Raw genomic sequence first — 15,466 nt, forward strand, 5'->3', positions numbered from 1 at the left:
ACTGCCTGCTCTAAATATTCCATTATTCCGTATTCTTCCATTATTTTCCGGTTATTCTTGCATACTGATAGGCTCAGTAAAAGCTATCTTGAAACAGTGTCAGCTCACGTGCCAGCAGTGCTATCAAGTCAGCACAAACTTCACGTTTGTGTTATTTTTGCAACTTACAAAGGAAGGAACAATTTTAAACATGCTTTTATGCAGTCTTTGCCAGGAAAATAATGGCTTGGATAGCTGCCAATCTTCTAATGAAATAATGGAAATGGACCCGCATGCAAATATGCCAGAGTCCAGGACGGGAAACAGAGAATTTATTTGGAGTGGCCTAATCTAGGGTGTGGTTAACTGCTCTATTAGCAATTAGAGTGTATTATCTTTTCCCCGGTTGCTATATCACCCCAGCACCAGTTAATTGGCATGTGCTGGACAAACAATCGATTTTCTATGTACGAAATTGGAGCTCATACATTGCGTAATTGTAGCATGACGTCAGGAAGACCTGGCTACGTAATCAGCAACGGAGAATGGATAGTACTCGGTAACTGTATATTGTAGCACTTAGCAAGGACTGCAGCCGAAGATAGGCAGTACTTTCTTGATCAGCGCGGTATTGTCATCGTTAACGGCGAAAAGCGAAATCAGCTGTCCGGCCGCCGTGTTTAAGGTACTTTATTATGCCTTATCAGTGTATGCATGCGTATTATATGTCTGGCGACGTGTCACATTGACAACTACCTATTATAGTTATCCTAGCCTACTCACAGACATATTGGAGGATGCTACTTTAGGTCTGCAGAATATCCGTGCGACTAATTAAAGCACACCATACAATTTCTATCTTTGTGAACTGGCTCAGGCCACATAAAGCTTTAAAAATACACACCTGTGCCTAACTAAGAGCTAAGTTTCCAACTCAAAGGCAGAAATGGCAATCCCTTGAGAATCGTAGAAGACACTCACGTTTAATTCTGTTATTAAAGTTTGTAAACAAGATGATGCACATTCCCACCCAGTATTTGCCAGCACCATACCCCTTAACAACTACCAGGGCAAACCACAATCAAAAGCTCATGCAACTGTTTGCCAGAACAAACCAATAGCTACCTTTATTCATTTTTGCCAAGGACAATCCTGGACTGCAACAACTTGAACATTGAGGACTTAAGTAACTGTGATTTAGATTCCTTTAAAGGTTATTTATCTCATTGCTAGTTAACCTTGTACATTAGCGTTGTACCCTTGATGGTTTGGGTTTTGCTAATTAACAAAACAAATAAGAAAAGCTCATTAGGGGTGGGGTCTGTTCTGAGACATTTTAATTGCAGCTATTTTAATACAATCATCCTAATAAATCATTCACAGCTAAATTTTACCACTCTAAGTCTACACAGAAAGATACAGAAGGGTTGCTAGCTTAAGGTTACAGGTTAGGCGCTTAATAGGTTATTATTTTTTAATGCATGATAATGATGGATGATGCAAATTGGCACGAAACTTGAGTAGGTGTTAGTGAGAAGGTTGTTAATTTCAAAGTGCTGTATAGCCGCTATAATAGCGGAGGAATCATACAAAGTGAGTGTTAATAATTTACTGGGAAAGGTAAATTAAGTCTCCTGCAAACCAGCATTTAGCACTACTGCTTGATGTGGTTATTATTCATCAAAAATAGCAGCTGTCAGCCAATTAGTACTATTTCTTTATGGCAGTGTCAATGAGTGGTTATATTATCTAGGTCCTGTCGTAGAGACTTTGTGGGAAAACTGACGAGAGGCTGGTTATTTATCGTATCTTTCAAGGATAATGGCAATTAGTACTGCTACAGAAATACCACGAGCCCACTACCGTGCTGTTACAATTGGATAGCAGCTCAATTCGTTCGTGAGGACCTAGAAATCACTAAGTTATAGCTTATTAGTGCTAAATATCATGGTGTGGCTTTCCATGAAACCTGGTTTTTGATGAATAGTAACTCAGCAGTTTCGCTGTTTAGTGCCTGCATTTCTGTACAAGCGCTTCCCTTGTTGAGTGTACCGCCGCTTATGGTATTACTTGTACATTAATATACCATTTTATTTTAGTGTGTTCTTCCGTGCAAAACAGTTAAAACAGAACTATAAGCAAAGCGCCTACAAAATTACCTTAATTGATAATTATAATTGATAATTATTTTTAGAAGTGCTTAACACATTTAAGGCTCGGTTGTGCTGGAGAGCGGTTTATGTAGTTTGATCATGCACTTTTTTAAACAGCTCATTTAGACTTAAATTTTGCTTGCTGTTTTAATTTTTTCAGTTTAAAAAAGCTGACTGGACCGGTGAAATCACCTTAGAATCTGCATAACTTACTATATAGACAATATACTTTACATCATCACAGAATGACACTAATATTGTCTAGTGCCATGCATTAGTCACTACGTAATGACTAAGGGAACATAATAAGAAGTAGTCACATTGTAATCTCAGCAAGCACCATGTATACATACACAATTATGTACACACCTCAATCACAGTCTACATGACCAACATGGTGAGATTTCAATTATGTAATTGATTACTGGATTCACAAATTAATTTTTTATTGTTATCGTAACTGGAAGCTATACACACTAAACATGGAGCTACACATCCACCCTTCAAGACTGTGTCCAGTTCCATTCTTCTAATTCTCTTTATCATCAGCTATCTCATTTACTATATGTAGTAATGTGAGCTTTAGCAGTCAATGAGGACAGTATTTGCTGACACAAGGCCAATTCACAACCAGTAAAGATTTAAACTCCAACAGGACCAAGACTTGTGATAAGAATTTTTTTGAGTGTCAGGAGACCAACAATTATTTTGTAGTTGGTTGGAAGAACATATGGTTAGCTGGGCAACTGCACTTTGCCTAGCTATATACTGTACTGCCAAGTAGCCTGAGTATGGTTTGTAATAGCCACAAAGCTGCTATGTAGCTGATTTTTGTTAGCATTGGCACATTTGTGATCCCTCCCTTGGGTTGCAAGGATGTAGCACCTCCAAGCAACCAACTGGTAATTCCTGTATTGTTAGTAGTAGTTGTGCACAGCTCAGACAGTGTGCTTCCCCTCAGGACATTATGTCCTATCAATTTTTTTTTATGGTCAGAAGACACATTGGCATGCTTATATATAATTATAGAAAAAATGATTCATTGATCTGTTGTTCCCTTATAAGTAGATGGTAATGTTAACATATTCATAGCTTTGCTTGGTTAGCACTTTAATGGCTTGTAAATATGTGCAACCCTATAAGGAGGCAAGCAACAGCTGTCTCAATCTGTGTCAACGCATGTAGTGAATTCTTGCAAGCCACACCTGGTTCCCAGTATGGCTTTTCCCTTGCTACCGTTTGTTAACTCCAACAAGCCTGTATTCAGGATAAGTTGTTGTTTCCTAAGTTTCCATAAATTTATGTTATTGACAAGCTATAAAATATCAAGTACAAATTTCTTAAATACTACAGCAGTCTTATTATTATTATTCACTCAAGACTCAAATAGTGCTGCAGTGTAGTATACTAACCAAGGATGCACATATGCTTTACTTTTAAGCATTGGTAGTGTAAGCGGCCAATTATCAATTGGTATCTAATATTGACCTTCACGATACCAATGATCAACCATGCATTTCCAGAGTTATTATGAAGTTTCTGTCATCCATGATAGGAAATGAAGGGGTCTGTTTATAAGGACTTTTTTATATGTGCCTGACTGAAACCTGGTGTCAGAACTTTGTTTATCACAGGATGAAGATGTGACATAGAAGGGATTCTTGATATCTAACCAAAACGGATGACAACTGCTCACACTCAACACTATCAAGTGATACTCACTTGAAAAAAGGAAGGAGACTCTATTTGTAGTATTACTGATCAGAAAGACCAACAGCAAGTCCAATTCTTTACAGAAATTTACATGATCACATGATCTGTTATAAATAAGCATGGAGAAGCAAATACCTGGCACAGCTAAGACTGAATAGTAAGTACAGTGGAACTTCAGTTATCCGAACCCCTTGGGACCAGGGGTAGTCCATAAGTCTGAAAAGTCCATATCTCTGAAACTGTGCATTAATAACCATAAAGATTTTTTTTTAATATCAGTATTTTCAACTACCCTAATAGAACAGTCACTACTCTAATAGAGCAGTCATTTCCGTAGTTTGGTTAACCAAGAATCCGGATAAGTGGTGTCCGGATAACTGAGGTTCCGCTGTAGTTGCTGCTGTAGGCAAATGTAATGGAAACCACTTATCATTGTTCTGATCTTAAATCTAAGTTTTATCAATACCTCGTCAGCAACATACGCAAAGGGCAAAAACTTGGTGGATTAGTGCACTACAATAAGTAGAATAGGGCTAAGTTTTGACTCAGTTAACAGTAGCTAGGTGGTCAATAATTGTGGAATTGCATCGATAATGGATGCTGGTGGTTGATAAATGCTTATTTACATGGTCTCAGTCTAACACACAGAGCTTGCCAGCAGAATAGACCACATGAGTTATACCAAATAATTTTTTACAAGATAGCTCAAGGAGAAATGAAGAGAGTGGTGAAAACTGGAAGTTGATAGGATGTACTCAAATGCGAAGGACCAAACTCAGTTGATAATTGGCGATGTATCTACATGCTAGCTTACATGCATTCAAGCTATGCTAGCTTATGCTATAGCTAGTTTGAATGTGTTATGAATCTATAGGTATAAGTGGTTCAAGCTAGCAGCTCAAGTATATATCATACAGTATATATCATACAGTACAGTAGTACTGTATGTTATGTACTGTATATAAAGGATCATGAAGGTTATGTTAAGGATCATGAAGGTTTGAGTTTTCTGGCCAAATATATCAAAATCCAGCTTCACAATACCATTCTGGAGCCTTGACAGTATTGGGTAGGTATAACCAAGCCGAAAAGTGCCTTCAGTACGACCCTAAATGCTTCCAATAGATTGTTACAAAATTTTTAACTTTTGGAATTTTCTACTGACTGCCTACCTGATGCCTTCAGACAAGCGTAGCTCGATACTGGCTTAATATTTTCACTGTTCAACATTGCTTCAGCCCAACAGGTGCCTTTTGGCATACCATAGTACGTACAGTGTGCATCATGGACTTACTTTTGTCCTCCTTTGTGTCCCATTTCTTTTTGCTGACAGCTCAAAGTGTCAATTCCCAGTAGCATGATGGCTTCCTTACATTTGTAAATGGGAATCATCCATATTTTCCATGGTTATTGCAGAGGCACTTCTACTGTTCTTTGTTTTTAATGCTGTGAAATGGGCTGAAATAGCTGAAAGCGAAGCATAATGGCCACTTTACTTTTGAGTCAGTAATTGCTAGTTGGAGCATGTGTTCAGTCAAAAACATTATCTCTGGTGCCATCCTTTCTTTTGATGTGGTATACGCTGATTCAGCAGTTATAATAGTGTTACAAAAAAGTAAACAAACAAGTGTAAGGAAAAATTAGAATTTTCCTTATGCTTATAATGATTTGTTTAGTTAATGGAAACATTGTTAATGGAATTATGCTACACTAATGCAATGCTCTAATTTATTATTTTTTTAAATTTATTAATGCTTTACAGCACAAGTGCTGAAGGTCTGTAGGACACCTGGTCCTACAGCCTGCTCAAAGACTTTAGCTACTTAATGTGTTTGAAAAGTTGGAGAAAGGAGAAAAAATCCATGACTGGACCTAGGTAGCCTCGAACCTGCAGCCATCCGATTTATGCTCGAACGCTTACAAGAGTCTACCAGGTGGTCAGGATGTTTTCTCCTTGTTAGTTTTCATGTAATTATATAGATAATACACCAAATAAGTTGTTAATTTCATAACATAATGTGTGTACTTACTAATATCTGGAAGCGTGATTAATTCTGTTGTGAGTATTCAAGGGATGAATTTTGCTTTAGAAATTAGAATGACTTGCACAGGTACACCTGTACAAGATTTACCGATAATGCCAACCTTCTGTTCAGGGTGTAGCACTATTAAATGTAATAGCGTAACATTGTTATTGTACCCGAACCAAGACACACGATAGTGTGTTGTGCACATGGTGTGGATACAAGTGGTAGATAATTGTTAACAATACCAGCATATTGCAGTTGACGAGAGCCTCTACCCTGTTATAATTGTCATAACTACTAAAATACTGCTGACTACCCTATGCAGGTTTTTTCCCTATAACAACCACTTGTATATAAAATACAGGCCAGAAATGTCTAGCCATGAGGTGACTATTATGCACAGTTTCCACTGTAATAGAAGTAACCATGCATGCACTATATTAGGGATCATGGAGGTTTGTACATTCTTACTAGTCGGTCATTCAGTTGGTCGGCCGGGCAGAAAATTAGAAAACTTTTAAAATTTGTAGCAACTCATCGGAAGCATATTGGCCATGGTCAATCTCAAGGCACTTTTGGGCTTGGTTATACCTTACCAATACTGCCAAGGCACTGTGAAGGAAAATTTCTAGTCAATACTTTTTGTAAAGGCTATGGACTTGATGTTTTCATTGATAGACATTGCTTCAGCCCAATATGTGCCTTTTGATATACTGCAGTATGTACGATCCACATATCATGGACTTGTATTTGTAGCTAAGCTTCTTTTGTGTCCTAGTTCTTTTCACAGAGAATACAAAGGTGCCAATATACAGTAGCATGATATGACTTCTGAGTGGCTGGCTATCATGCTTATTGCCCGTATTTTGTATAGTGCTTGGGTTGATTTACAAAGACGTTTCTAGTGCTGCTCTTCGTGTGTATAACGCTTTGTAACAGGCACAACAAATGGGTAAGGGTGCGCAACAAATGGGTAAGGGTGGCTAAGTATATGTTTTCAATACCTCTTGTTTAGAGATCCCAACTGTATTTCAACTTCCTGTTCCATATACTTGTGCAGTATCAGTGTATAAATGTATACAGAAGTAGTGGACAGTTGTAGCGCAAAGTGTATTAAGTAGTGTTGCTATGCATTTGCAATTGTAAATATTAGGATAGGAATTTGCTACCATGGAACACCTTCGCAGCTTGGAGTTATCAGTGGTTACAAAGACAAGGAGAAAGGATCCAATAGGAACTGGTTCATATGCTAATGTTTATGAGGTGATGGTGCACGGGACACATTGTGCTGCTAAGGAGATGCATCCAATACTGATGAGTGAAATGAAGAAAAGAGATTTCCTCACTGAATGTGTTCAGTGTAGCAGAATACTGCACCCCAATGTGGTACAGTTCCTAGGAATACACTACCCTAGTCCTGATGCCCAGTTACCATGGTTAGTGATGGAGTTGATGTATATCAGTCTAACTGGCTTGATTGAGAAATGTGTAAGAGAAAATTTTCCTCTTCATTTTAAGTTGTCCATTCTCATGGACACCTGTCAGGGTATCCAGTTCCTTCACAGTCAAAACATTGTTCATCGAGATCTCTCTTCCAATAACATTCTCCTTACAAAACATCTTGTAGCGAAAGTATCAGATCTTGGAGTGTCTAAAGTAATACCACCTGGTCTCCACAGACATACAATGGTTCCTGGCACTACAGCATTTATGCCCCCGGAAGCTTTGATAGATGAGCCAGTGTATGGCTTACCAATGGATGTGTTCTCAATCGGATGCGTGTGCATACATCTAGTGAGCATGAAATGGCCTATGCCAAAGAACCAAGTAACTGCAGCTAGAATTGTCTTGTCAGAGATTGAAAGAAGGGAGCATTACCTTGCAGTAATGACCAATTACCCAGCACTAAACCTGCTTACAAAGTGTTGCTTACAGGACAGATCAGGAGACAGACCTGTTATTGCAGAAGTGATAGAGAGTTTGAAGAATATCAGCTATACATACAGGCCTAATAGAGGGGATGACATCATTGAGCTGTTTAAGTCTTTAGACCAGAAAGATGAAATGCTCCGGGAAAGGCATATCTTATTACAGCAGAAAGAAATTGAGAAAGATCAGCTGTTAAAGAGGAAGGATGAAGAATTTTGCAAACAGCTACAACAAAAAGACCAAGAAATTGCAGAAAAGGATCAACTGATACATGAACTGTCTCAGAAACTTGATGGGAAGTGTCAGGAACCAGTTCAGAAGCAAACTGAAGGTATCATTTTATGACTAAATGTTATAATATGTCTATACTTTCTACAAGAAATTATTGTTTTAAAATGAAGTAGGGATCTAAGCAATAAAATGTAGTGAAACAATAAATGATGGTATTACAATAATAGGTGATGCTGGACCAAAAATCAGGCTTTGACATTTTTTTAAGATTCAATTTTTGTGACCAGATCTGGAGAACCTCAAATTTTAAAGCATTTTCAAAATCCATTTCATTTCCTTTATGTATCTAGAGATAGCCAAAGAAATGGTCAACCACAGTTATACGTTTCAGCCATAGAAGCTGAGAACTTTCAACACTACAGTATTGCAAAGCGGTATCAACAGAAAGATCAATTTGTACAGTGACAATACAGAAAATAAACTACAGGTGCTTACTTTAACTTATGAATGCAGTCCTGTAGGGAGATCCAACTTTTCTACATCACAGTATCCATGAACAGCTGGGTAAGTTATGTTCTTCTAATGACCAGGGCAAAGGAAAAAAATGAGAGCAAACGGCTTATTTAGTGCAAGGTGGAATAACACTTATACACTGTATCTCTTGTCAGTGACATGAAACAATGCATGATTTTTGAACTTCACTTTCTTTGCCTTTGGGTAACACAATGCAACCAAAGTTTTTGCTGTTAATACCTTCTTTCATTGCAAAACAAGTGCTAAAAATATTACAGAATTCTTAATATTTTATCCATTTCATTTAATATTTAACAAGTACACAGAAAAATTTGGAATTTTCAACTAGAGTAGGGACATAGCACATCGATAAAAAGTACTGAAACAAGCTGGAGTAGTGCACAATATTAAATCACAGTAAAACAATAAGAAGTGTTATATCCCTAGATACCATAATGGAAATGCACAGTAGGGATATAACACTTCTTATTGTTTTACTGTCATTAAATATCATGCACTACTCCAGCTTGTTTCAGTACTTTTTATCGATATGCTATGGTCCCTACTCTAGTTGAAAGTTCCAAATTTTTCTGTGTACTTGCTTGTTAACTTTTTTTGTAAATAATTACTACCGCATCTGAAATGGCACCGTGCACTCCACCTATATCAATTATCATCTGAAAAGTGAAGTATTCATTACACTTTGTTGTCAGCTATGTTTAACCCGTTACACAGCAGTACAAATCACCTCTGCAAAATAGCCATTATGAAAAATACGGATGATTTACATTACAAAGGGAAGCCACCATGTGCTACCGCCAAATCGACACCTTTTGCTGTCAGCGAAGATGAATGGGACACAAAGGAGGACACTGGTAAGTCCATGAAGAATGCATTGTACGTACTGCAGTATGCCAAAAGGTACCTCTCGGGCCGAAGCAACGTTGAACAGTGAAAAAATCAAGCCCGTAGCCTTATCCGTTATCGAGTTACTCTTGTCTGAAGGCATCAGTCAGTTACTCAGTCAGTAGAAAATTCGTTGAATAACTTTTTTAAAATCCATAACAACTTCTTGAAAATGTTTCAGATCAATCTGAAAGCTTATTTGGGCTTAGTTTTACCTAACCAATAGTTGTCAGGGAAAATTAAGGCTGGTTTTTTGGTGATGTTATTTCATGGGCCACGCCTACTCCTTTGTGGTCCCTACTATACAGTAATATCGTACTGAATGATGCATTCTGCTGTAAAATTAAGCTTACACCAGCAACATGTGGGATTCTCGTCACATTTGTACTTCTATAATGACTTTCTTGTTTTAATGCTGTATTTCATGTTAGTTAGACAAAGACTGTTTTATCGTACATATAATTACTATTACAGTTTTTAATGTTGAATTTTTGGTTATATTTTGAGAGGGATCTCTATTCTCATGCATAATTGTGGCCTTAAAAATCTTGGTGCAAAAAGTTGTGAAATCAAAGGTGGTGGCTAAGAAAGGCTGCAGTGCTGATAATGCTAATCATACAGTATGGTGGTACTGTATATTAGGAATCATGGAGATTTGGGTTTTCTTAGCCAAAAAAATTCCCTCAAAAACCAGCTTCACAACTCCATCCTGGCACCTTGGCAGTATTGGTTACGTATAACCAAGCCCAAAAGTTCCTTCAGTACGATCCTAAAGGATTCCAATAAATTGTTACAATTTTTTTTTTTAATTCATACAATGGAATTTTCTTCTGACTAACTGCCTGCCTGCCTGATGCCTTCAGGCAAGTGTAACTCGATAACGGATAATGCTACGGGCTTGATCTTTTCACTGTTCAACGTCGCTTCGTCCTGAGACGTGCCTTTTGCATACTGCAGTACGTACAATGCACGCATTATGGACTTACCTTTGTCCTCCTTTGTGTCCCATTCCTTTTTGCTTATAGCCAAAAGTGTCGATTCACGGTAGTGTGATGCATGGCTTCCCTACAGTACGTTTGTATAAATCGTCCGTATTTTCCATGGTGATTGCAGAGATGTTTCTAACACTGTTCTTCGTTTGTAACACTGTGTAACAGGTTGAACATAGCTGAATAGCAAAGCGTAATATAGCCACTGCACTTATGAGGCAGTGATTGATAGTTGGGGGCATGCGAATCATCATATTTTTGTGGTGACTGGATTGTTGCAGAGGGACTTCTTTTACTGTTTTTCATCTGTAGCACTGTGTAACAGGCTGATCATAGCTGAAATCGAAGCGTAATGGCCACCGTACTTTTGAAGCAGTTTGTGATAGCTGGGGCACGCGTTCAGATGAAAACATTAATTCTGGCACCATCCTTCTTTTGATGTGGTATGCGTGGGTTCACCAGTCATAATAATGTTACAAAAAAAAGTAAACAAACAAGTTAAAGGAAAAAATTAGAAATTTTAAGTTCAATTAGAGATCATAGAAAAAAAAAGTAGGGAAACAAGCTTGGGAGGTTGCCTACACCTCCAGATATACTAATGAACATTTAATCCCTAAGGGTCTTGGGTATAGACTGGATTAGGGATTAAATGTTCGCTAGTATATCTGGAGGTGTAGGCAACCTCCCTTGTTTCCCTACTTTTTTTTCTATGATCCATAATTGAACTTAAAATTTCTAATTTTTCCTTTAACTTGTAAATTTTAGTATTAGTGCGGCCAAGAAATACGTAGCTGCAGTGGTATTGTTAATAAATGCACTTTGAAATTTATTAGCATTAATATCACTGCAGCCATTTCTTGACCACCTCCTTTGATTTCACAACCTTTTTCACCCAAGCTTTTAAAAACAACACCATTTTTTCACAGCTTGGCTGTTTTGTGTGTATTTCACTTCTTTTTGTATTTATTGGAAATTTGTTTTTACTCAATTTAGTGTGAAATTAAGTGTGGTAAACAGCCAAGTTAGCAGTGGTTCAGTGGTTAAGGATGAAGATGTTAGGTCTGGAAGTCCCTGGTTTGAATGCTGGTTAGTTTGTTTCGACAGTTTTTGTGCAACTTTGGTGATTGCTCTATTAGAGTATCTTAATCCCGTGACTTTACGCTTGTTTAGTAGTGTTGTAAACTGGTACTGTATAGTAAAAAACTTTGGCGAATAGCGTTCAATTCGCCAAAGTTTTTTGCCAATTATTTGAGATGATCACACAAGAGTGACTAGGTTGAGGTTGTTGAGTTGAACCACTTTATTGGTTGTTTTTTTTGTAAACTAAGCTGAGATTGAACTTGAGATGAAGGTCAGCTTGTACCACCATGCAATAAAGATCAAGCTGACTTTGGAGATCTTCCTAGGAATGTGTCCAACATAGCATTTCCAGCTTCCCATTTGCACGTCAGTTCATCGTCTCGCGATGGATTTGGCCAAATACTTTGACATACGTGATAACCTCTGCTACTGGAGTTCACTGAAAAAGTAAATACGTGCAGTCACTCATGGGCATCGCAGGAGACAGTGAAGCATGTCTTTGCTAGCACATCGTTAGATCAGTGGCTATTACAAAGTACTGCTACACCTGCTGACAAGTGTTAACATCACAACATAACCTCAAAACTTTTGTAAATGTGTGATTGTTATTGTAAGGCAGGATGTTGATGGTCACCTTGGTACCACCCTAAGGCTTCCAACAGGCTTGTTGAGTACCAGTATGTCTGCCAACTTCAATAACTGGCCAATATTCACCATTCAATAACCAGTTTTAGCAAACTCAGCAGGTTCACAACACTAACGCTTAATATTTGCTTTATACCTCTGTAGCTGTAACTCCATTGTTTCTCAAGTCATCAGAAGGCACTGCTATGATGATTAGCATATGTACACACCGATTCTCAATGTATTTCCATTCTCTGTATCCATGACTAAAGTTTGATCTTTTTTGCAAATAAGTATTCATAACTCTTTAAGATTTATAGGAAGCTTAGTACATTAATGTACCTTTATGCACTCTTCATTTGTGCCGAAGTTTGTGGCAATCAAGTTGCATGTTTGTGCCATCAAAAAGATTTGAAGCCCCCATAGAAGGAAATATGAAGAAAATCAATAATTTGAATGTCCATATCTCACAAGTAGCTGGTGCAAACTTAATCAAATTTTCTGCATGGCCTACTTACATACCTGGAGATAGCTATAATGCAAAAAATTGTGTGCTTTGGAGAAGGAATCATGGAGCTATGCATGTGTGAAAATGCCATTTTCTTTATTCCTGTCAATATATACCCACAGGGGGTGACTGACTTCCTTTGCCACATTGCATAGTACCGAGTGTCTTGATATATACATGCCTCTGTACATATGTATTTTAATGAAATACCAATGTAATTTCTTGCTTAGATTACAAGTAGCTAAATCTTTACAGACATGCAAAGCTGCAAATCTTTCTCTTTAATCATTATTTTTAACATCCATAACTTTTGTAATTAATTATATATATAAGTGAGATTAGGAAGTGTAAGGATGTGTTTATCTTTTTGTTTGCATTGTAGAGATGAATCTTCCTGCAATTGGGATTGACCTTGGAACATGTTACTCTTGTGTTGGTGTTTTTCAACATGGAAAAGTGGAGATTATTCCCAACGACCAAGGAAATAGGACTACTCCAAGTTATGTTGCTTTTAATGACATAGAGAGGCTTATTGGAAATTCTGCCAAAAACCAGGCTTCCTTGAATCCATACGGTACAATCTTTAGTGCTCTAAGATTGATTGGTAGAAAATGGGATGATGATTTAAATCTAGGCAGAGATCATTGGCCTTTTGATGTGGTAAATGACAAAGGAAAGCCAAGAATAAACGTGGAGTACAAAGGCACTACAAAATTGCTCTGTGCTGAAGAGATTTTGTCTATGGTACTCACTAAAATAAAGCAAACAGCCGAGGCTTATTTGAAACGAACCATTGCCAATGCTGTGATCACTGTTCCTGCTTGTTTCAATCATACTCAATGTCAGTGTATCAAAGATGTTGGCACTATTGCAGGTCTCAATGTTCTCCGTATAATTACTGCACCATCTGCTGCTGCCATTGCTTATGGCCCTTTGTCTATCAAAAGAGAAGAAAGAAATATATTGATCTTTGATCTGGGTGGTGGTACTCTCAATGTGTCCATTGTAACTATTGAAGATAGTATATTTGAGGTAGTAGCAACTAGTAGTAATACTCACCTTGGTGGTGAGGACTTTGACAACCGAATGGTCGATTACTTTGTGAAGGAGTTTAAACAAAAACACAAGAAAGATATTTCCCAGAATAAGCGATCAATTTATCGGTTGAGAACAGCTTGTGAGAGAGCCAAGTGCACACTTTCTTCTCAAGCACAAGCTAACCTTGAGATTGATTCTTTGTTTGAGGGTATTGACCTCTATACTACAATCACCAGAGCTCAATTTGAGGAAATCAACATGGACCTCTTTCAAGCCATAATCAAGCCTGTAGAGAAGTGCTTGCATGATGCAAAGTTTGACAAAAGTCAGATTTGTGAAATTGTTATTATTGGTGGCTCCACTCGTATCCCCAAGATTCAGAAACTCCTTCAAGATTGTTTTAATGGCAAAGACCTCAATAAATCCATCAACCCTGATGAAGCTGTGGCCTATGGAGCAGCTGTACATGCAGCTATTCTCAATGGAGACAAGAGTGAAGAACTACAAGATCTACTATTCCTTGATGTTGCTCCACTGTCCCTGGGTATAGAGACTGCTGGAGGTGTTATGGCATCACTTATCAAACGTAACTCCACTATTCCCTTCAAGAATCCAGAAGTCTTCAGTACATATACCGACAATCAGACGGATATGCTGATTCAGGTTTATGAAGGAGAGCGTGCAATGACCAAAGACAATAACTTTCTTGGGATGGTTAAACTGACTGGGATTCCTGTGGCTCCTAGAGGCTCCCCGCAGATTGAGGTTACACTGGATGTTGACCGCAATGGAGTTATACGTGTGTATATTTCACATAAAGGCATAATGGAAAATAGATCTAGTGAAAGCCACCAAATTCAACCAATTACTGAATACTCAACCAATTTTGCAAGTTGTGGTAGGAATATTAGTGCTGATCAAATTGTAAATGTATCATCTGTAAATGGGGAATCTAAACATGTATTAACAATCACTAATACTGAAAATAATTTGTCAGCAGAAGACATTCAGAGAATGATTATTGAGGAAGAGAAATACAAAGACGATGATGACAAACAGAGGGAGCGAATTGCAGCCAAGAACGCTTGCGAGGGTTACGTTTTTAATTTGAAGGGTATTCTGGAATATGATTTCAAATTTGAAATATTTGAACAGGCTGTTAGTAAGTGCTACAAAGTTATTGACTGGCTTGAAAATAATCCATTAGCACAAAAAGAGGAGTATGAAGCACAGCAAGAGGAAATTGAGAAGATCTACAAGCCCACCATTCAGAAGCTGTTGCAAGTTAGCAGGATGCAAGAGGGGCAATCATATACTCAGTCTGGTAATCCTTGAATCTGGTAATCCTTGAAGGATCTACGTTTAACGAACTTTTATAATTGTTAGAAGAATGGTATGCATTTAGTTTAATAAGTAGTAGAACATATACTTTTAACTATGATTCCTGGATCATGCAATAGACAGTATAATCATTTCGAAGTAGAATTATTGTATCATAGTTGTATGTATAAGGTAGCACAACCGTACTTTTTAAGATAAAAATAAATAATTGTCAGTTGTTTGTAATAACTTTGAATTCTTGCTACATATGAGTAGGTACATTTTGTCACTAAATTACGTGCAACTGTGAGTGTATCATACTATAGACTGGATTATCATCACACAGAAAACAGAATACTTTGCTATAGTTACTTGTATCAACATTAATATTATTGTATTGACATTGAAAATTTTGTTTGTGGCTTAGTAAAATACACCATTAATTACTCCAATAGT

At 37.5% G+C, this 15,466-nt stretch overlaps 1 protein-coding gene across 1 annotated transcript; it reads left to right on the plus strand.

Annotated features, from left to right (window-relative positions):
• Positions 1-513: 513 nt before the first annotated feature.
• On the plus strand, positions 514-15,259 carry LOC136238665 (heat shock cognate 71 kDa protein-like). Its single transcript, XM_066029238.1, has 3 exons — positions 514-664; positions 7,026-8,132; positions 13,035-15,259. The coding sequence occupies exons 2-3, from the start codon at positions 7,043-7,045 to the stop codon at positions 15,023-15,025; spliced, it is 3,081 nt and encodes a 1,026-aa protein (XP_065885310.1). The 5' UTR covers positions 514-664; positions 7,026-7,042; the 3' UTR covers positions 15,026-15,259.
• Positions 15,260-15,466: the final 207 nt, after the last annotated feature.

Source organism: Dysidea avara, chromosome 11, assembly GCF_963678975.1.
Source record: "Dysidea avara chromosome 11, odDysAvar1.4, whole genome shotgun sequence".
In the NCBI taxonomy this organism is placed as follows: Eukaryota; Metazoa; Porifera; class Demospongiae; order Dictyoceratida; family Dysideidae; genus Dysidea; species Dysidea avara.